This window comes from Aythya fuligula, chromosome 4, assembly GCF_009819795.1.
Source record: "Aythya fuligula isolate bAytFul2 chromosome 4, bAytFul2.pri, whole genome shotgun sequence".
Lineage (NCBI taxonomy): Eukaryota > Metazoa > Chordata > Aves > Anseriformes > Anatidae > Aythya > Aythya fuligula.
In genome coordinates, this window is record NC_045562.1 from 60,656,940 (window position 1) to 60,680,681 (window position 23,742).

General features: G+C 37.6%; 1 protein-coding gene across 1 annotated transcript in view; it reads left to right on the forward strand.

The window, feature by feature from the left end:
• Positions 1-241: 241 nt before the first annotated feature.
• FAM184B (family with sequence similarity 184 member B) overlaps positions 242-23,742 on the forward strand; it is a 38,449-nt gene continuing 14,948 nt past the window's right edge. Inside the window, exons 1-3 of the mRNA XM_032186926.1 lie at positions 242-385; positions 12,785-13,546; positions 19,437-19,547. Coding sequence (XP_032042817.1) covers positions 251-385; positions 12,785-13,546; positions 19,437-19,547 — 1,008 coding nt within the window. The 5' untranslated portion in view covers positions 242-250. The remainder of the gene's footprint in view (positions 386-12,784; positions 13,547-19,436; positions 19,548-23,742) is intronic.

Sequence of the window (23,742 nt, forward strand, 5' to 3'; positions counted from 1 at the left end):
AAAAATAAATAACACGCCACGATCAGGAAGGCTTGCACATGCTGTTCTCTGCCTCCTCGCCTGGGTGTTTTGCTGAAGGACTGGGACATCTGCACAGAAGGGAGAGAAGCAGCTGCTGCAGCTTGCCCTGTTTGGGGCTGAAGTTCCTCCAGTGCTGCAGGGGTTTGAGTGTGGGGAGGCGAGCAGCGAGGACAGGCTCACGCTGCCCAGAGCATACACAAACGGACTTGATTAAAATATTTCCAGCCTAATGGCCTCCGGCATAAACAAGCTTCATCAGCCCGGGACTTGCAATGGATCTAAAGCCCTTCGCAGCAGCTCGGCGGAAGGCTGCAATAAGGAAATTCACATGAAAATGTGCAAGAAGATTGCCCAGCTCACCAAGGTAGGTCTGCCCCTGGCAGCCTTCCCAGCGAGGTGAGGCTGCCCCAGCCCAGGCTCGGAGCTGCCTCTGCCCGTGGCCCCTGCCTGGGAGGAGGGCAAGGAAAGCGCCGCTCTCCTGTAAGGTGCTTCCTGAGAGCATCCTGTGCACAAACTTTGCTTCCAACAGTTCCCTGCAGGTGCTACAGAACAGCTTTAGCGGGTTGTCTATGTGGCTGGCGACCTGGGTTTCACACTCAACAGCTCTTATTAGGGCGGAGCAACAGGGAGAAGAGTTCAGGCTATGCAAAGACATAGGGTTTGTCTTCATGTCTGCAGTCTGCTCAGATGAATTGACCTTAGGGGCTTTTTCCTGGAATTACCAAAACGTCATTTCACCTGTATTTTATAGATCCTCATGTGATTTTGTTGCAAAGCTGCAGCCAAACTGTGGTGCTAAAGAGTATTACTTCTTGTCTCGTGCTTAATTGTAACTGATGTGCATAAACGGAAACTCATTAAATGACCTTAGTAAAAGACAAGAGTTGGAGAAGACAGAACTAGATGACATAATATATGGTACTAAAACTTTCAGTCACTACCAAGCTACACTAAAAAATGTTTGAATATTTTTTTCTTAAAAAAAAAAAAAAAAAAAAAAGAAAATCTGTAGCAGGTGACAGTTACCTTTTAAGCTGTTTTTATGTTTCACCTTTGTTAGTGAGAAAAAGCTATTTATTACCTTGGTTTATTAACCTCGCTTTTACATGTTCTGTATCTTTACTGCATTTTTGCAATGCAAAAACAGTGACTATAAATGCAGGTCAAACAAGAGGAAATCATTAAAATGTTTGAGTTAGGATGGCTTGATAGAACAAATGCCATTGTTCTCATCTAATGATGACTATAGATGATAATTTATATCAAGAATTATACATAGACAAGAGCTACCTAAGCATACACATGTACTAACTGTATATACTTACTCTACTGTACCTATGCCCATGCTTACTTACCAGTGCTTTGGTTGTATGTTTCTATAAGAGCACCATAAACAGTTTGATCCTTACTTTTAGCCCACAGATGCACACACACATTACTCTTTAAGGCAGGTGTTGATTCTGCTGTAATTGTAAGCTAACTGTCCAAGTACATTACAATATATTTTTTTATTATTCTTAGAGAGAAGCACTTTCTGTTTATTAATACCATTCCCAATTCCTCAAACAGAGTGAAATGTGCATGGAAAGATGTCTGTAAATCAGATTATGATTTTCCTAAATTTCTTGGTCTCTGGTATTCAGTTGCTATCTTAGATTGATATTAAGTAAAATTTGACCATAAGTACCACTTAAAAACAAACAAACAAACAAACAAAAAAAACTATTCCCTTTTCCAACAAAAAAGTAATAACTGTGTCTCTTGTGCTAATTGGAAGCTGATTATACTTCAGATTAGAAGAGCTGAGGAATTACCAGGTCCCTCTTTCTGAGTAATCCATTTCTCAACATCTGACCTAGAGCATATTGATGGGATCTGTGCAAAGAAACCCTTCTTCAACTTTTCAACTCCACAAGCTGAATTCATATTCTGTAGAGATCTCTGTGCCTTCCTTTTTATATATCATGATTCTTTTCAAAGTCTCTCTAATCTCAGCTCTTGAGAGAAAGAATGCCTCATTCCATATAAAAAACTATTAGATTACTTTATAAAGATAGGCTTAGAGTTGGGGGAGAAAAACTTTGAGAGCTATTTTCGCAGCAGAAAGGCAAAAATTTTACCTCAGTACAAAGGTTTCTGGAAAATCTTAGGAAGGCTTTCATCAAATGATATGTTCCTGATGAATTTCTACTGTTAAAAGGTGGGTGGGGTAATTTCTACTTTTAATAGAAGTCCCCATCTGGATACTTTTAAGTCATCTGAAATAAAGTTGTTTTATACTTGAAACTCAGAAAAGTATTTCTGAAAAGCAAATCATTCTGTTTTAGAATGTGGCTTTTCAAGAACCAATTTTCTTTGCTTTAACACCATGATTACAGAGAACTTGGGGCAGGATTTGAATTTTAATCATACACTTTCTTTTCTATACTCTGAGTATACTATTGCTATACCAACAGCAAACAGCTATGAAGTAAAATCTGAGATTGCATTAGCAGAAAAATGGGTATATGAAAAATGTGTTATAATCCATTTTGGCCTAGGAGCTTTGAGAGCTCCCTTTCAAATCACTCTCAGTTCTTTTCTGTTACAGTTGGGATAACCATAATGAATTCATTCTTAGTTTTAATTTGCTCATAGTGCTCTTGTCCTTTTTCTAACAGTATGATGTACTCCTATCTGTTATACAATGACAACTTTCTGTCCCAGCAATGACAGAATGTAATTGATGGGGAAAGAATAATCTCCACATGGACAGTGGGACTGAGTGCATCCTCAGCAATTTTGCTGATGACACCCAGCTGTGTGGTGTGGTTGACACACTAAAGGGAAGGGATGCCATCCAGAGGGACCTGGGCAGGTTGGAGAGGTGGGCCTGTGCAAACCTCACGAGGTTCAACAAGGCCAAATGCCTGCACCAGGGCAATTCCAAGCACAAACACAGGCAGGGCAGAGAATGGATTGAGAGCAGCTCCGAGGAGAAGGACCTGAGGGTATTGGTTGATGAGAAGCTCGACATGAGCCAGCAATGTGCACTAAAAGAGGGTAGGTTTAGTTTAGATATTTTGAAGAAATTCGTTCCTATGAGGGCTGCAAGGCACTGGCATATGTTGTCCAGAGAAGCTGTGGATGCCCCATCCCTGGAGGTGCTCAAGGCCAGGCTGCATGGGACATTGAGCAACCTGGTCTGGTGGAGGTGTCTCTGCCCATGGCAGGGGGCTGGAACTGGGTGATCTTTAGGTCCTTCCAGCCCAAACCATTCTCTGATTGTATTCATCCACTCTGCCTTGTGGCAGAAGGAGAAATTAATACAAAATGTTTAAATTAGGTGTGTGATACAGAGGCTGCTTTGCATTCTGTTTCTGTTATATAGTCAGAGGTGGCTGCCTCCTACTCAAAGGCAAAGGAGCAGCATGCAGAGGCATCAGTAGCAGAACCAAGCTGGGTGAGGTGATGGTTTCTATCAGCAGCATGAACTGCCGATGACATGGTACAATGTTTGTTGGTATTGGGAACCTCCATAGTTAATCAGGACACAGAGGTCTTGAAAGCAACTCTCATTTTACTGTCCTGCAGTTTCTGCTTTTTGAGAGGTAGAATACAGCAAATTTTCGCACCTTCAGTCATGTAGTGCTTTTTCTGTTCTGCACCTTTCTGGCTGTAGTGGTAAAAATACAAACCTCCAGAAAATCTGCTTCAGGTGGCAAACCACTGCTTTTTGTAGCTCATATGGAGGCCATTTATGAGTTTTTTAGAAGCCTGGCCCTCCTTTTCAAAGACTGACTCTTACCACTGTTGACATTTCACCAAGCACATTTGTTCTGTTGCATGTTCAAGGTGTTCAACGCAGCCTGCATCACGCCTGCTCCATTCTGCCCTGCCAGCACCCGTCTGTCCTTGAAAAGGGTCTCAGTGCTTGGAAGTCTGAAATTAAAAGTGCAGAAGTCAGATGGTAATACTCAGTGGTAGTACTCCCGTATTGGAATAGCTATCCACTAAACTGAAAGTGAGGAAAATGAATCTGTTTGAAAGTGTGAAAATAAATAATTTTAATCACCAAGTAATGGAATTGGAGTCTTTTATAAGCAGAACTGACTTGAGGGGTGACTTGGATTTCGCAGATGAAGAGAAATACAATGTGGAAAAACTATGTATTCAGTATGGCATATTTATAAGCTCAGTCAGGTTCTTACTTTCCCCCCTCCTCCTACTCTCCCTCCAAAAAAAGTAAGGTGGCTTTTACAATTCACAGCAGAATTAGCAACAGACTCTTGTTTACCATTAAACATCTGGCTTCCCACATTTGAAGTACACTTATGGAAACATGGCAGGATTTTATTGTTCATTGTGCAGTTAAGTTTATTCTTTTAAAGCATTAGCTCATGGTACTAAATGAATATGAGACTCACCAGGTTTTGTTTTAAAAACATATTCTAAAAAAGAAATTACAAATTAAAACCTGAAGTTTTTAATGCAAGTAAAAAATGTACAAGACCTGGTAATATTAGTGACTTTGGATGAGAGATGTCTGGGTCTTCCGGCTTTTGACATTAAAATCAGGTTACTTTGCAGCTATTTCCCAATGAACTTGGCTTTGAGTTTTCAGAAGATAACTCATGAGATTTAAAAAGTAAAAAAATTCAAACAGAAAAGTTCTGCTTCCAGATGGGAATGCCCATCCGTAGTTGTCATTCACATACACAGGTGACACACTTGTTTGGTGGATAACTTTCTGTAATATTTGAATTAATAGGGACTTATGCTGGTACATTTTCATGATTGTAGCAGAATGCACAACTTCGTGCCAGTGATGTAGTCTCCATCAAACACTGCACCCTTGGTATACTCTTTTGTGCATGCCAATTCCTTGTATTTCCAATATGTTTAGCAATAACATGGAGTTTAAAATATGTGGTGAATTTTACAAGAAGCATTGGGCTCCCTGCTGCCTCAGGCTATGGGTTTCTAATATCCACTGGCTATTACAGGATTTTCATCTGCTTACAGGTTCTCAGGACAGTTCTTTTCACTTGAGATAGGACGAGGAATGCAAGTGAGCTTTTGAAGAAGAGTGCTTAGGAGAGTGGATCAGCTTTCAGTGAAAAGGCAGCCTGGACAGAGCTGGCAAGCACTAGGGACAGTACAGATATCCATGATATTCAGGCTTCTTTTCAAACCTCTGCAGTGGGGCTCAGGCAAACCTCATGTTCTAGACTGCACTTCTGGAACCAAGCCTAGTATGAATAACTAGGATGGTGACCTTATCTGGTTGTCAGAGAGCTCTCTAAGTCACAAAAAAGTTCTGTTTCCTTCTTAGAGACAAATTCTTGGAGACCAACGGAGGAATATTTTTAATGAGGAGAGATAGTTACTCATTTTCTCTAGGGGTTCATGTGACTCTTTATTGGGAATCTGGGAGCTGTGTTGTAAGGAACACATTTTAAGTTGTAGTATTTCTGTTAAATAGATTTTTATTTTTTAAAAAATCAAGCAGTCTGGTGAGAATTCTGCGTATGTTGAATCCTGTGGGTCTAAATGGAGGAACAGAGTACCAATGCAGGGAAAAGTTAATTGCTGGTGAAACACAGTAAACCCTTTTTTTTCATCTGCAGGGGAAAGAAACGTCAAGTGGGAGCAAGCATGCTCTTTTTGTACAAGAAGCAGCATAGGCAGATGTTCCTTAATGGCTCTGTGTGGAACAGCTGAAAATGTTACGTACTCTGGCTGCTTAACACCACCAGTCACCAGAAGGTTTATCGCCCTTCAGCTCAGTCAGCAGAGTAGAAAATATGAATATTATTTAATAAGCTTCAGTGGGAAATGAGTCAGATAAGCAAAACCCACTTTCATTAGTTGTTTAAGGAAGAATATCTGACTTTTGCACAAAAGTGTATGAGATACACTAGAATATTCTCCAGCCCTGCAGAGAAGGATAAGGGGGTTCTAGGTGACCTTTAAGTTCCCTCCCCAAACCATTTTGTGATTCTGTTATTTAGTTCTATTAGTTTCACTCTAGAGGTGGAAATTTTTGGGAAGAATTAGCAAGTCATCTGTATGTGCGTGAGCACGTAGATTATTTACACCACTTCAGAGTTTTGCAGGATAGCTGTATATCAGATCATTTAACCTTTCCTATTTTATTTGCCATAAAAAGTGGCTGATAGGTTTAGGATGGAAATATGATCAAGGTCCAATGGTTTACTCTGGAAGCACCCAGCAGCTGAGCAGGTGTAACTGTCTGAGCATTCCTCTTATCTGCCCATGTTCCTAGCTGAAATATCTTGCCTTTCTTAACTAAGTTTAAGTTAAGTGACGCTATTTACTATGATGTATTAACAGTACTCGGTAACCAGTGCTTGCTGTGCCCAGCTGATGTGCAATTAGTTGTTATGCTACGAGCTCTACTGTGTGCTCGAGGCTTTTTGATGTCAGTTCTCTAGAAAGGTATTCAGCATTCTACAGAAATGAAGCAAAATGGAGCAGCATAAAAACTAGGATCACGCTTTTGGAGCTACAATATTTTTCCTTTGGGCAAAGAGTATAAAAACTGGTTTCCATGTAGGCAAAGTAAGAAAGAAAGAATCATTTTATAAAGCTGCTTACATTTTGTCCTAAAAAGACTAGCAAAGTCAGCTGTCAATATCCCCATGATGTATTTCATGATGCATTTGTTTAAATTATTTTTACCTACAATTTTCTATCAGGATTTCAAAGGTAGCATTATTGTTGCCTGTCAGCTGACAAAAAAGTGCAGACTAAGATTTCTTAGCCTGTCAGCAGTACCATTTCCTTACAGAGCTGGAAGGGAACTCCCAGATCATAAAGTCCACGTGCAATGTCATGTAATTGTGTTAACTAGTCAGAAACAGTATTAAAGCCCCTAGTTCTATTAGGAAGTAACCAGAATCTTCTTATTTAGATGGCTAGAAAATGTAATTTAAATTAATTCAAGGTATATGAATGGCATCTATGTATTGGAATTACCTTCTTAACAAACAAATTTGTTACCAACTATGTCAAGTTTGCAGAAAATCTGACAGCCTTAGTAATTGACAATTAAAAGCTATTTCATAATGGAAAGTGTATATCAAATTTATCAAATATATCACTATCTTGAGGCCACCATGTAAATAATGTATTTATAAACAAAATGCATTTTGTTAATACACACATTACAGGCAGTGGGTAATAAAATATCTAGTGGTCCACTAATTGCACAAAGGAAATTTGCAAGGTTATAGTTTATCATGTTCAATCTTTTCTTCATGGATAATGTCCAAAAGTACCCTTTTCAGTGACTTTATTACTATACCTTTCTTCTAACATTTTCTTTAAACAGTATAGAGGAGTCAGCATTTTACAATGCAAAAGATTATACCCAAGTCAGAAGTTATTGCCTACTCAGCTTTCCCACTTAAATACTCTAAAGTTGTATATTTAGGCTTTGGAACACTTCAGCATTGCATGTGGAATATGAAGTATTTTTATCTATAAAGCATTGTGTTCTTGTTTTCCCTGAAGTCATGTTGCCTTAGGTAAAAAAGTGTTTGTTTTACTAAAACAACAGTTACACTGAGGTAGAACTACCTCTTCTCCCAAGTCTGAAGTCAGATCTTTAACACATTAGCTCTCACTGTAACAGCTCGCTTGTTTTTCCCAGGTGTGCACCACCAGGCTGTCTCTGTGTGCTGCTGAAGACCACTTAACCTGTGCTTTTAGTAGTAGCAGACCGAGAGCCATCAGGAGATGTGTGAATTACTCCAGTACCAAGACTGAGTTAATTTATCTTGCCACCCAGTGGGACACATTAGGTCAGGTTCAGTTGTGCTGGTTCAGACTTGGCATTGTACTTACTGTACGTGCACTTGTCTTCCAAGGGGCTCAGGGGCAGCAGAACATCACATAACCCTATTACTGAGGAAGCACTGCCTTTATTTTGTAAGGGAACTACAAGCTGTCCGTTCTCAATTTGGCATTTTTTCTTAAGATCATGAACTCAGTAAAATTCATCTGAAGTAATATTGCACCTTTTTAATGGAGTTGTCATTCAGAACTTTGTATGAAGTGGCCCTTAAGCACTTAAACACAGTATTAACTTAAAACTGATCACTAGCAGAGCCGTTTACTATTGTAATTGTCTTTGGAAGTTACAGTATTGGGTTGTGACTCTTCACTGACAGTTGGAGGTTTATATGAGAGCTACCTTTAAATGTAAATATGAGGTTATAGTTGAATATCTGGCATTTTTCAGGAGGAGGGAACTACTAGAATTTGATAACAGGGCTGTTTAGATTTGATAACAGGGCTGGTACTTTTAAATGTTTTTGCTTAATATTATCGTTCTTATTAACATGCTGATATAGCTTAGTATTTTATAAAAATAATGAAACGCCTCAAAACTATAAGGCAGGTGCTCTTGAAGTGCTCCTTGCAGTTCTTACCTGCTGATCTTCCGGATGTACTGGGACACAGTGCAGCTCCTGCCCTCTTGCATAGCCAGGGCATACAGGCCAACAGGCCACAGTGATGACCACTGCTTCCTGGTCCTTCAGGGAAGTCATGGTTTGCAACACAGATATGACACTTTGAACTTTAATGCTTAAAAATTAAAGATCAAAGTATACATAAAAATTAGCATAAGCATTAATATTTAGGCTAGCTCTTGCGTATTTGCTTAATAAGAATGTCTTCTTGAAATGTGAATGTGAGTAGTGGCTATTTTTGGTCAAGTATTAAGGTAGAAATTGGGGTATGTGAGTAATACTGTAGTATTGCAATGTCTGTCCTTTGGGTCTTGATTCTGTCTTTTATGATACTGCTTTGTGTGGAGGGAGAAAAACGGAAAGAAAAAAAATCTTTTAAAAAGCACTGTGCTGACAAAGACTTACATGAGGACAATCTGGGGCACATCGGTGGCAGTAGTTCATCTCTGATGGTGTCCAGAGAGTGGGAGGAGTACGGCATGCCTCTTGTGCAAGGTACTCTCCCTGCCTCCAGTGATTTCCCTGTGTTTTCCAGAGACCACAGAAGTATCTTCGTACTGAATAGCCCTCACTGGATTTTTTTCAATCAATTTGTCACATCACTTCTTGAATTCTGCTTGTAGAATTAAATTCTGCTGTATTTAAAGTAAGGGAATACTTTGGGAAAAAAAAAAAAAAAAAAAAAAAAGAGGTATTAAGTGAGAACTTGATGAATTTGATTTACTTCATTGATTTGAAGAGTGGGTAATGTTGCATTATGATAATCTGTACCAAGATTCTTAAAGCTCTTTTGGAAGGCTAAAGTTTCAGTTAAGCATCATAAAAATGCAAAACAACAACAGCAAATTAAAAGCAGTAAACATGTATCCGCAATTTTAGACCCCTTAAAGATCTTTAGACATCTGAGAGTTGATTGAACATTTTCACTATATTGAGTGCTAATTTGGCAAATGTATTCTATCACCACTCACTTTAGATCTGTAACAAAAAACAGATAACTACATTGTCAGTGAAATACATGGAGATAAGGCCTTTTGGTTCCTTCTGTTAACATAGAATTGTGAACTTTACTGAACTTTACTTCTGTACTAAAAAATCGCTTACACTACACTCAAGTTACACTACACAGACAGTGTGTAGATATAAACATAGCTTTTTTTTGGAAGAAGACATCTTCTGTTTCTTGCATGTAAACTGTCTGAAACAGCTGCATAAGGGTGATTGAACTCATCCAAGGGCGTTAAATCCAAAAAGTTATGGGGGTATTCAAGACTTAATGAGTTATGTTTGCCAAGAAAGAGATTGCAAAAGGTGAGCAGAAAGCATTCCTTTTACCTTATTTTACTTTACTTAAAAATAATGATTCTGTGACAGTATTGGAATACAGCTTAACCTGATAAATACACTGAAGCTGAATTTGATTCGCTACATAGAGAACAAAGAAATAGAAATAAATTTCATGTAAATGTCATGCTGACTGTGCTGACTAATTTTCTTATTCTGCTTTATAGTTGCACACAAAATGTAAAATTGAGGTGCTTTTGTTATTTAAGTTTTGTTAAATGATGTCAAAGTTAGGTAAAAAATGTTTCTGACAGATATTCACTGTATTTCACATGTGAATTAATGATCTGGTAGTAAAAATAAGCAACATACTAAAAATCACAGATGATACTAATTTGAGGGGAATCATAAACACCTAAGGAAGATTGGGAAAAAAAATAAAAAGAGAATATAGATGGAAAACAAAAGGAAATTACAAAAAGCTTGCTTTTCCAAAATCCTGCATCCAAGCAGGTGCACATAATATTTGCATGCCCAATATCTGTTTTGGTTTGTAAGCCAACATGAAGTGGGTATACTGACATGAAAACAACTTTTGAAAACAAAGGTATTTCATGTGGAGCTGTGCTTTCACTTCAGAGACAATAAGTTTCTTTAGCTTCCTCCAAAGGACTGAAGTCATACCCGGAAATCTAAAAAGTCATAATGCTCTGGTGGCATATACTGTGTAATAGTGTTTTTACCAAGCTGCCATATAATTTGGTTGCTGTAACATCAGTACAATGTCTCCCAATGCAGATACAGCTTTGTAGAACTGTAATGAGCTGATAGCCATTGGTATTAAGCTAGTTACTCAAGGAGTGATGTTTTTTGCATTTGAAGGCAATTCTGTCTGCGTTGTCTAACCAATCATTTTTAGAATTGTTTTTGATGAGCTTTTGATCAACACAACTGTCGAGAGGTTTATACTACATTAGTCAGCATCATGTACTCTCTACAAGGTACAGGTGCTGAAGTCATTTTTCAGTATTTTTCCTTCCTGCAGAATGCACATAAACTGCCCAGATTCATCTCACTTAACTCGAGTCTCTTCAATGAGGCATGTGGGATAGGAATAGAGTAGCTATATTCAGTAGGGAGTGAAAGGCATGTGTGAGGGGCTTAAATTTCAGAAAGTACAGAGCAGCAACTCTCTGAAAATTAAATCTTTTAAGAAGGTTAAGATACTGAGGAATCAGTTTCAGCAGTCAAGCTTGAAGATTAAATTTAAAGGCATTCATTTTCAAGTCAGAATTCTTCATTGTGGTTCTAGCCACTATTGAACAGATGTGTAGGAATGATTGACAGAGCAGGGAGTTCAGTGTCTCCCAGTCTTTTAGATAACTCACCTAAGATGTTGGTGATAACCATTAATGTAGAAGGTCTCCAATTTGTTTGAACAGTCAGTGGAATTTGAGGAAGCGTGAGGATGAAGTCAGACCTCAGAGGAACCCAATTTCCACTGTCAGACTGAACACAACATAATATGAGACAGGCAGTGCTGATTTACGAGATAAATTCATCACTGAGGGAGAAGTCTGAGTCACAAAGGTCAGATGTTCTAATGCTCATCTCTGTTTTGCTGATTAAACAAAATAAAAATATGATTGCTAATATCTGACCTAATTAATTGAAGAGTTGCCCAAACTTATTACAGATCATTCCAAAGCCATGGGCAAAATTAACATTTTCCTTGTAGTTTTTGTGTCTATCTCTGGAAGAGTTAAAAAAAGGTTCAGAGAATTATTTTAGTTACCACTTATGGGGAGGAGTAATCTGCTTCGTATCCTGCAACTATTTATGTTTCAAAGGAAAAATGATCAAAAATAGCAGAGGAGATTTAACATCTAATCTAAGGCCAACCAGTATGCATATCTAAATGTAGACAATGACTTTGTGTCTGTTTGTCTTCTGGAATATGATGCTGTTACTCTCTTCTGTCACATATTTATCCAGAAATGTATTCAGACCATGTTTTGCATTTGTGACTCTTTAAGGCTTCTATATTTATTCCATTACTGCCAGAGAGGAAGTTGACTTCACGTAAAATGTATTTATGTGTTTGCTTTCATTTATGGATGACTGAAATTCAATATGTTATTGAATATACAGAGAGCTCCAAAAAGAATGGTTAGACATAGCCAAGCAAATTCAATAACTGTAGAGAAGTCTTCAGGGTTTATACGACACAGACTCCAAACTTTTGTCACTTATTGTCGCATAGTCTTAAACACATAAGTAAAATTGGTCGTAACTAATTCTTTAATTAGACTAGAATTCTGGCCCTGTAATCTTCAATCCTTCCTTAGGGAAAGTCTCAACTGAGAGACCAATAGGCATAATCATAGAATCACAGGATGTGTGAGGTTGGAAGGGACCTCTAGAGGTCATCTTGTCCAACCTCTCTGCTCAAGCAGGGCCACCTGCCTGTATCTGTTAAAACGTGATTTTTGAGATTTATTGCTGTTACTGAGGTAAGATAAAAGACATTACCTGAGAACTTCTGAGATTCAAACCTAAAGGTGCTTGCAGCTGAGTAATAGCTATCTTGAAATGCTAATCAAGTTAATATGTCAGTCATATGGCTTCTGGAGTGCATCTTCAGTGGTGTTTTAGTTCAAGTCAGGAATGCAGAATTTAATCTTCTTACAGAATTTCTGTTTCAGTCCCTGTATTAGAGGTCAAACCTGATGTATGAGGTGACAACTTGCTAAGAACAAAAAAGTAAATCTCAACAAAAAATCTGGAAAAAAAATATTTCTCACAGTATTGTCTTCTTTCTCTGTGAGGATTTGCAGTTTATAATTATCCTTTCTGTTGCTAGTGGAGAAAAAAGAAAAAAAAGACAACAAAATATTTAACTGTACTGATTGTTCTCTTGCTAAATATAGCAACTGAATGCATAACACTACTGTTTACCAGATACTTTAATCTCCTATATTCTTTTCCTTCATCTACAGGTGATATATGCCTTGAACACTAAGAATGATGAGCATGAGGCTAGTATACAAGCTCTGAGAGATGCTCATGAAGAAGAAATTCAACACATTCTTGCTGAGACAAGGGAAACAATTCTCCAGTATAAAAGCAAAGCTGAAGAAGAACAATTGCTGAGAAAACATATTCAAGCCCTTGAAATTGCAGTGGAACAACATAAGAGACTAAAGGAAGAAGCCTTGGCAGAGTTAACATTGTGCAAGCAGCAGGTGGAAGAGAGGGAACTGAGGACAGAAGTACAACAGGCACAGATGGTCCTTTCCACAGACACAGTAGATACTAATGCAGACTTTGAAAACAAACTTTTACATTTAAATCAGGAGTCTGAAGGACTGATGAATGAATGCAAAGCATCTAGGAGACAAAACTTAGATAGAAAAGAAATTTTAGATGAAAAATACAATGTGAAAGGACAAGCTGTAGTAAATGAGATGGAAAACCTGAAGAGTGAGAACCAGAGAGCAATTAAAGAATGTACTCAGAAAACAAGCCAGCTGCAAGCCTCCTGCGAGAGAGAAAAAGAGACTTTGAAAAAGCCTATGCAGCAATCCACAGCAGTAACAAAGAATTGTCAGCAAAGAGAAATGGAGCAAAGGAAGAGCTCGGAGGCTAAGGAAGGTTTTTTGCTGCAGCAAGTAAAGAAGCTGGAGGCAGACCTAGAGGAGAAAAGCCAGAAGATAAATGAGAGGAAGAAGCATTCCCAGAAGCTGAAAGAGAGAATACAGGTAGAAAATTGTCTATTTTTAAAATTTGGGCGAAGAGAGTTCTTTTAAACATCATTTTGAGTCAAAAGCCTTGTAAACACTAAAGCAGTGTTAGAGGCTTGGAAGAGAAATTTGAGGGTTTTGGTGCTGAGAGTTTTAAAGAAAGAGTTGAAATGATTAGTAACTGATCAGGAGGAGTCTTTGAACACTAGACTTCATACTCCCTGAGGGAGAAGTGAGGTAAAATTTGTCTGTTGACTGAACAGAGATGTTAACTTTCCTGCCCAGAAATGTGGAGAGCAGCAAGCAGGCACCAACAGTTAGCAATGAGTACTTACACAGCACATTCTCCATTTGCACTGTGGCTGTCAGCAGCTCCGTGTGAACTAAGAGAACCATGAACTAAGAAACCATGTATATGAACTTAATTAATATGAACTAAGAGACCATGCAGTGAGCTGGCAGGTTAGGAATGAAGTGCTTTGTATTGTATGACTCTTGAAAGAATGCCTCATACCAAGTGACATTTGACGAAGTGTCATTTACACCTGTGAAGTTTCATGTAGTAAGTTTCACAGTTACTTCTCACCTTGCTTGTCTACTCAGGTTGATGTACATGTATCTCTCATATATTAGCAGCACAGCCCTGCAGCCCCTTTCTGGTTCATTGCCCCTTGTGCCACATGAAGTTGCAGAGATTGGCTGCATTTGGTACATAAAGTCAGAGTGTGGGAGAGACACCGATGAACTGCAGTGAAGCCAAAGCACCCAGACAGCCTTTGTGCTCAACAGTTCTACTTCCTTCTAAAAGTATTGGCCTTTCCCATCACAGAAACTTACCTCCCAGACCTGACCCCAGAACTGTGACAGCAATCTAACTCAGAATCATAGGATCATAGAATGGCCTGGGTTGAAAAGGACGTTAAAGATCATCTAGTTTCAACCCCCCTGCTCTGGGCAGCATTGCCAGCCACTAGAGCAGGCTGCCCAGAGCCCCATCCAGCCTGGCCTTGAATGCCTCCAGAGATGGGACATCCACAACGTCTCTGGGCAACCTGTTCCAGTCCCTCACCATCCTCTGAGTGAAAAACTTCCTCCTAATATCTAACCTAAACCTCCCCTGTCTTCGTTTAAAACCATTCCCCTTGTCTTATCACTACCAACACATATAAATAGGCATTCCCCCTCCTGTTTATATGCTCCCTTCAAGTACTGGAAAGATACAATGAGGTCTCCCTGGAACCTTCTCTTCTCCAAGCTAAACAAGCACAGTTCCCTCAACCTTTCTTTGTAGCTGATAGGAGGAACAAGTAAGATCCTGATTTCTTGTGGTTTCTTTCAGTAATATTCAGGAGAACTGGAGAAGGGATGCACGAAAGTTTATCCACATGATTTACTGTTCTCTTTTATTGTGTCAAAAAGGTAGTGTTTTAGGAATAAAAAGTTTAAAACCCAACAAGAACTGGGTATAAGAAAGTGATGTCTCTAGCAATTTAATTTCTAAATTCAGTATCAGCTGGATGAAACTGAAATCTTTTCTGATAGACATCTGCTCAAGTCTTGTACAGTTTAGATCCGTTAAGTCTATGAATGAGACTGATTTACACACTAGCTTAGCATATTGCCTTGAATCTTTACAGAGAGTTTGGTACTAGGTTAAATCTGGAAGGTGAACTGTTAAATACAGTGCTATTTTCTATTTCTCTCTAGTTTAAATAGAAAGGAGAAACTTCTGCTTTTTTAATTGGCTATTTCTGTTGCCACAGTTAAACATTACATTTTTTTCAGAATCCTATGGATTCCAGTGGCAGATTCGGAAACAGAAGCATTTCTTTAATCAGTAATACCTCTGATCATCAGTAAATACTATCCAAAAAAAAAGCTGTCAAAATGCATGAAAGATAAAAGGACTGATGTTTAAGCAAAGCGATTTTTCTGTTTTCTCCTTAGTGTATGTCAAGTGGTTTGAGACTTTTAGATGAAAGGCATCATGTTAGCTCATGTTTATTATTATTACTGTGGAAGAAAGAATATAAAGGATGACAAGTCATTAAGACTGATCTATTCAATCTAGTTTTGGAATAATTTTGGCATATTACAGAAGTAAAAGAAACACACTTACCTTTAAGTTCTCACCTACAGTGTCAAATACAAGTAGGTTTGATCCATGAGGTTCTACTCAAATACCCTTCATATAGGAGCAAATGGAAATTTAGTCTGGGTAAGTATTGCATTATTGTGTTAGACATTTGGAATTTGAGGGTAGAACCTCCAGAAATGTAATAATTGTTATGTTCCAATTTTTACCTTTAGTTATGGACAGACAATTCTCAGCAGAGTCTGTAGGAGATGATTTTTCTTTTTTCAGGCATCTGTGTTATGAATTGTGTAACAAACTATTATACTTCAGCAACTGGAAAAAATATTAACTATATTTTAACACAAGTTGTCAGAAAATTAAAGGAAGTATGTCCTGTTCCAAATTTAGGATAATTTCAGGCATCTTTTAAATGGTAAGTCTTGATGAGTGTTCACCTTACAATGAAGGTTACTGCATCTGAGGGAATGGCCCCACATTACAAATATTCTGGCAACAGAGTCACTTTAAGGGTATGGAAGAGCAAAAGGTTATTTTAAACATTCTCTCTAGGTGAAAGATTCATGCCATGGAACTGCACCAAGACAGAAAATGATGATTTATTCTAGATAACAAAAAAAGAACATATGTAATAAGCTTTGAAGCACAATGCATATTTTAGAATCTGGAAGTGTAGCTTTAGGGACCACAGCAAGAAATTCTGGGATCAAAAAGTGTGTTGAAAAGCGTGAAGGAAAATCTAAGTGTAGTCAGAGAGAAATACGTTTCAGGAGAAGGAAATCTTGCAAAAAGCAGGTAAGATGCTCATTAATGTCATTCTGAATTATTTCCCTTGTTAGTAGTCACTCACGTTCCACCAGTTATTTATGCTATTTGAAATGTAAATGTTGCTACCACAGAAGATACAGAAGCTGTATTGAATTCCCAGAGCAAAGCTTTTAATGAAGCAGACAAACCAGAGCATCAAAAATGCAACTGCAGCAAATGACTTCTGCCAAACAAAACCAAATGAGAGGCTCTGAAGGTGTGCAAGAGCTTAAACAGGTGCTTTGCTCTTAAACATTCCAAAGCATGCCAAAAAGTACTGAAATCAATGTAATTGTTCTTTCAACATTCATGGCCTTTAGATTATTCTATAGAAGTCAGTCCTGTAAGATTCCTAGAGCTCTGCCCTCATCCAGTGGAACACTGACTTGTGTTCATAACTTCAAGTACATCAGTTGCTCAATGACAGCTAAGACACTACTTAAGTAAAATTGAGCTAGACCAAATTAAAGCATTCAACTTCTTCTATAACCAAAAACTGGAAGAGAATAAGATTCAAGCCAGACTTTCTTTGTTAAGTTAAATTGAAATGCAGATGTTTTAAATTATTTTTTAGTAGAGAACAGTTTTGTTTTTTTTTTTTTTCTGAAAAGCTAAGCAGAAGTGATATCGTAATATCAGGAACGGACTCACTACAATCAGAAATGTATGGATCCTGAGAGTTCCCTCTGTATGCAATGTCTTAATCAATTGTACAGACACAATTTTTTTCTTTTTATTTTTTTATTTTTTCCCATTTTCCTACCACTGTGGAAAATTAGACCTGTTATTGGAGACATAACAAAAACAAATTTTCCTTTGTACTTTTTGAAATAAGTAAGGTTGAGGAAGCCTCCATACTTTGAAGTGAGTCACACACCCAAAACCAAACCAAAATTAAAAAAAAAAAAAAAAAAAAAAAAAAAAAGATAAACAGCTGCAGATGAGGCATGCAACCCTCAATCATTAAAGTTCCACACTGTTTACTAAAATAAAGCCAGTATTTTTCAGTGGAGTATGTCCACTGAAATAGCATATTCCCCACAAAACTGATAGCTGAGACCACAAAATTCTACCTCATTTTTGTCAAATTATATAGCTAGTGTATTGCAAAGACTATGGGACTATGGAAGCTGTGGCTAAAAGAGGGTATGAGTAAAAGACACTGAGAACTTTCATTGTAACTATCAGTTCCAAAAGGAAAGGATTTGTCTGAAGGAATAGCTGTTATATGGGTTGGAAGATCTTGTAATGAAGCATATAAAGAAAATCAAGTTAGTCTAAAACTTCATGCATGCTAAAAAAAAATGCAGAAGGTAGATGTATTCTATTTATAGGTGCTCTAATTCATCTGTCTTTAATCTTATTGGTCACAGTGACATCATTTGAATTATCCTCACTGGAGGCACTTTGAATTATCATAAAATGCAAGGATTTTCTTGCTATGGTCTTACTGAAAAAAAAAATAAAATGAAAGAAGAAAGTTGAGCTGACATATTTCTGTGAAAAGCTCCAGAGGCAGGAAGGTGAATTTATCCTTGATGTGACAAACTGCCTTCTTAGCAACACGTTGCGTGCTTTGTGTGTGACAGCTGGAGTGATTAATGTAAGTTCCCTCCTGAAGAAAAATGTATTGTAGGTATATTCCATTTTCTGACTTCAATTTCCATGGATCTCTGCTGTGAAATACTCAAGTACAGTGATTTAATCAACATTTTGCATTGTTTAGGCAGAGAAGCTAATTCTACAAAGTGTTAGTAAATGGATCCAGAGTGAAGGTGTTATCAATTACATCACCACTGATTACAAACAAATACATAAGTGTGTATGTATGTCCTTATTTAACCTTAATCAGAAAGAATGATTGTCTTCTCATGGACAAGAGAGCAACTTCAGGCAAGTTGCCAGAGCAATACCTTTTCTCAATGTGTTTTAAGTGGTCAAGCCACTGTTTTGTTGTTGGTATGTACTAGCAGCAATTGGCGTAAGACATTCTTAAAAGAATTTCACTTTCCTGAGAATTGCTCTCTGGTAAATTCTGCTCTCTTGCCCAGTGGCATGGAACCCTTTGGCTGCAGCACATTTGCAATCTATAATATTCCTGTGCAGTAGGAACCTAAATGTTAGCTGAAATACATTCAGAGGTAAGAAAACACGTGTTTAGTCTTAAGCACATGATTTAAGGCTTACCTCAGTGCATGCCAACTAGTTTGCCACATTTGGGCATAAACTAAGGAGAAATTTAGTTTCTGTCTCCTACTATATTTGTGTGTTTGTCAGACACTGAATAGGCAAAAAAAAAAGATTACAGCAGTTTGTAGGGTTGGACAGTCAGACTACAGGTCAAATGACCCTTGTTGTTGCTAAGATGGTGCTTCTGTTATTTTTCCTAGTTTTAACACTGCTATACCTTTCCAAGTTCAACATCTACTTGAGAATAATCAAAACTCTTGCTGATGAGTTGTGAAGCCATAAAAAATGTGCAGTTCCTATCACTTAACGTTGACAGTACCTTCTAGATTTTGGGGACTATGAATTGTGTTAAGTGCGCTTCAGAAGAATTCATATCTGTCTTCTGAAACTGCTGGAGTTCATGCATTTTTGCAGTCCTGCTTCTCATAAAGGAATCTGTGGGAGTAAATTATTTTGTCTGATCATGAAGGTATTCATATATGATCAATATCAAGTGTAAGCCCTATGAAAAGGACTCTGCCTTTTACATACAGTATTGTTTTATGTGAATGAGTTTGTACACAGTATACTTAGAATGGTGCCAGGCTAAAATTCTTCACATAAGTCAGATCATTCCATATTTTAGTGAAAAAGCATAGTAGGCATTTATTATTTATAGGCAGTAAATATTATTGCTTATAACTCTCTCTTCTTAGAGAGTCACAGAGAAGTATTAAGGAAATCTTAAGTAATTTATTTTCATGCTGCCTGTTTTGTCTCAGCTATTTCATTCTCTCTCTTTTTTTTTTTTTTTTTTTTTTTTTTTTTTAACTTTAGGAGCTCCAGGCACAGCTAGAGGAATTTAAAAGAAACTCTGAGCATGAAATAAAGCAACTAGAGAAAGAGAAGGAAGCCCTAACTGTGAAACTTCAAAACTCTTCACTTGAGGTAAGCTGGGCATATACGTAACTCAGTAATAAGAGGGCACTTCATTTTCCTTTCATCTGAAAACAAAAACCCTAAATGAAACCCCATACAGGGCTATATGGGCTTAGAATATTCCTTACTTTCTGATTTTTTTTCTTATTTTGTATAGACATGTAAAAGGGCTTTATTGTTTGCTTTCTCGAGCAAGAGAATTGCATGGAAATCATTGAACAGATCAATGTTTCTGTTCTGCCTGCTTGATAAAGTGACCGATGGGGTAACTGAAGCAGTTTGGAATGCACAGTATTTTATATATTAGTCATTAGCTATGTCTCCATGTTCTCAAGATCAAGAATGAAATAGGGAAACCATTGCGGCCCCAAATCAGCTTTGAGGATGACACGGCTTATATAGCATTCCTTGCTCCAGTTACATCTAAGTCACAATAGCAAATCTGCTAACATGGATTAATCTGGAAATAAATACCTGAGATGGTTTAGTATTAGATTATCCACTAACAGCTGTTTGTATAGGTAGTTGAAGGCTGAGTGATGCACATTTTCCAGATTAGTTCATCTCGCAAAATATTAATACAATAAAGTGTCATGATTTGAAATTCCATGCCTGCAGGTTAGATAAACAATTTTCTGTCAAAACAAAGCAAAGCTGCTGCAAGGCAATTACTTAACCAGGTAAAGAATGCATCTTTAAAATTCCTCACAACTGTGCATACGTGTTTTCTGCCTCAGGTGTTCCCCTGGAGCGTTGTTCAGTTCTCTTAGGCAAATATTACTTGCTTTAAAACCTTATGGTCAGGATATTTCTTTTTCTTCAGTGTTCTCATGTGAAGGTTTTGCTTGTGAACATCTTGATGCTTTTATCTTGTAGATAAGCTGTAAAGTAAATGCTTTAAGAGAACTGAAGTCGTTACCCTAGTGAAAAGTTCTGTTGATGCTCAGTGCAGGATTTATTTTTATATCCCAAATATATCATTCCATTTGTTAGCTTTTTGCAGCAATAAAATGATCTGTGGTTGTCCATTCTGGAAGATTATAAGTGGATGCATACGTTTCATCATAAGAACTTGTCGTCTTTTTTTTTTTTTCTTCTCCTGACAATGGAGGTTTTAAGGAGCCAAATTTTTACAGAATATTCCCCAAAATACAAAATTTCTTCAGTCTAATTCAAGAAGTAATGGAAAAGCAACAGGAACTAGGTAGCTGACACTATTGTACCAGTGAATTAGAGATAGCCACAGTTCTTCTAACTGACTGTCTATAATTTCCATCACTTTTTATCTTCAGTGTTTCTAACCAGTTTCACTTCTAGCAAGCTCAGTAGGTGCTTGCATGGGAACAGTTCTGCAGAAGATGAAACCCTAGATCTTTCTCAGCTGGAATTTGTGGACTCTGAGTGGTCATAATAAGCTCTCTTTCAATGTTCAAAGACAGAGAAAGGACAGATAGGCTCATTGGGGGCCTAAGTAAGATGTCACATCTCCTCCTGTTTTCACTTTCCCTTGCTATTAGTACTGCTTGGTGTGGTATATTTCAGCAATCAGGGCATGAGTTGTGGTCATTTACTGTGTAACACCTGCTTTTTCTCCCATTCAAGCTGTAGTAGCTGTGCTAGTTCTGAATGCAGTATGGTCTTTTACCTTTTATTTCTCTTGTAAAACAGATTTATACTTTCTGGTATCAAACAGTTGCATTCTGACATTCTGTCCCTTTCTCAGTGTTAGAAGTATAGAATTTAAGTCTAGTTTTTAATGCTCTAAAATTTCTAGCTAAATCCTGGTTTTAGGTTTTATTACACATTTGTGTATAATGCTGTTTTCTACAGTTTTCTTCACTGAGCATTTCAGGTCAATCCAACTTGTGTTGGATTATCCACTTGAGTGTCTTCCTTGCACCTAATGCAACATGTGGGTTCTTAGAAATCGGTCGTCTGTATTCTTTTTCTAATTCCCCTTAATGTACATATTTCCATAAAAACATCTTAGGCTATTCAAAGCTGAAAACTGCTGGTGTTGCTGTGTTGTGCCTGAAAGTTATACTCATTTTGAGGTATGATGGGAAGAGATGGATACTGTCCAACCTGATAATATTGCATATTTATATGCAGCTGGTATATTCCACTGGAAGATCTCAAAGGCTTATGTTGTGAGGCAATTATTGTTCAGATTTTGCAGATGCAAGAATTAAAGCAATGAGCCATCAAATTACTCTTGAAGTCACACATTCAGGCCAGAAAAATAGGAATGATACCCGTGTTTCTTCTGATATCATGAATTCATGGTAAATTCAAGGTTCGCTGGAAAACTATGGTCACTAAACACAGAAATAAAATAAATACCATAAAATAGCATATATCATGTCATATTTTATATTCACAACACCATGGTAAGTATCAACAGAACACTAAGAAACATTTCAGTATATCTTACAGTGCTTGCAAAATGGCGAAGATGGAAATGGTTCTTCTGAAGAGAAAGTTTGCATTGTTCTTGGTATGCCCTGGGTTATTTTCTGAACCAGTTGCTTGGCAGTTTTGCCAGGGAAGTGTTGTAATTTCAATTTATAATACTTTACTTGTATAAATATTTGACTATTCACAGCCAAGAAAACACCATTTACTATGCAACATTATGTTTCACTGAGGGCATGATTCCCAGCTGGGAACTTTGCAATGGCTCAGCCCAGAGCTTCCGCCTCGAAGGTTAGGCAATGTGCTGTTACTAATCCAGTTCTAACCTGGATACGATTTCACATCTAAAAATAGCTTTCTTTGCTGCATAAGGCATATTTTTGGTTGGGCTGACATAGCTAGAACACTGTGCAGAGTAGACAGAATCATGATAATTTGTTCTCTCTGGGGATGCACTTCAAAATGACAGTATTTATTTATTATTGAGATATTTCTGAATAAATAAGCTAGATTTGCACCTGTTTGGTGCCTTGGAAAGAAAGACACCAGTGTAGGTTGACTGCTAATTCATTAGAGTCCTTCAGTCTCTTGCTTAGGTACTCCAGGATCTCTTCAGCATGTGTGAGACTATTCTGGAATTACAAGGTATATAAAATGGAAGGGCAGGAATCCCTTTGTGATATATCTGTGAACAGTGTTAACACAGCAATGCCCAGAACCTTGATCACGGTCTTGGATGCACCACCAAATAATGATATCAGCAGTAGAGGTGTGACTATTGTGTTTGCACCTGTCCCTCCAGTCAGGAATTGCCATAAGTTTAGGAAGGCATTTAACTATGAACTATTTAACTATAACTGAAGTAACTGTGAAATAAGCCTAAAGACTACAATGAAATAGCATTTCATTATTTTCTTGTTACTTTTATGCTGTGTTAGTGTTTTGATGTAATAGCATCATAGTATGAGTAAAACCCTGTAGTATTCAGGCACCTTATTTTCACTGTCTGAACAAACTCTCAAATGCAGTGACTCTTCTATAATACATCAAAAGGCAGTTTTAAGTCTTTTATACAAATTCATCCCCTAGCAATGCATTGAGAAACTCAGATCTTTCTACTTAAAAGATACAGGAAGTCAAAATATTCTCTGTGATTCCAACTTTAGATCCTGCCTTTGAGATTTCACACTTACATACAACAAATAAAAGAAAGGGAGAGCAGATATTAGCTAGGCTTCAAATATTCATAGTGCTTGGAAGCACAGTGAATTAAAATAATCAAAGCAGAAGTCAAAAGGCAAGCCAACTGTGATGGCAGGCACAGTCATATACTTGCCCAGTATATTCTTCACTTGTTTGTTCAGACAGCTAGTTGTTTTTAATTGGATGACAAAAAAGGAAAAAGTCAAGAAATGACTGGAAGATTAGCTGGATTAAATTCACAGTTTGGGGCATCTGGAGCTAGATGCTTTTTCAAATTGGCTAATTCAAATCAATTTGGTTGCATTGCTTCAGTGACGTTTTCAAAGTTGATTTGAAACTGTTTGAGAGATGGTAAAAGTTAACCTTTAATTTTCTGGCACATAAAAAAGAACAAGATAAAAGTCTTGATTCACATAACACTGGGTGAAGGACTGTTTGCTTTCTTACCTACCAATCTAGCGTTCCCATGAAGTATAAGAGACCCAAGCTTCTTTTTCCTTCTGCCAGCTTTCTCTGCTGGCAGAATTTCTCAAGAATTTTTCTCACCAGTGACAAGAATTCCCTTGTCACTGGGTTATAAGATACT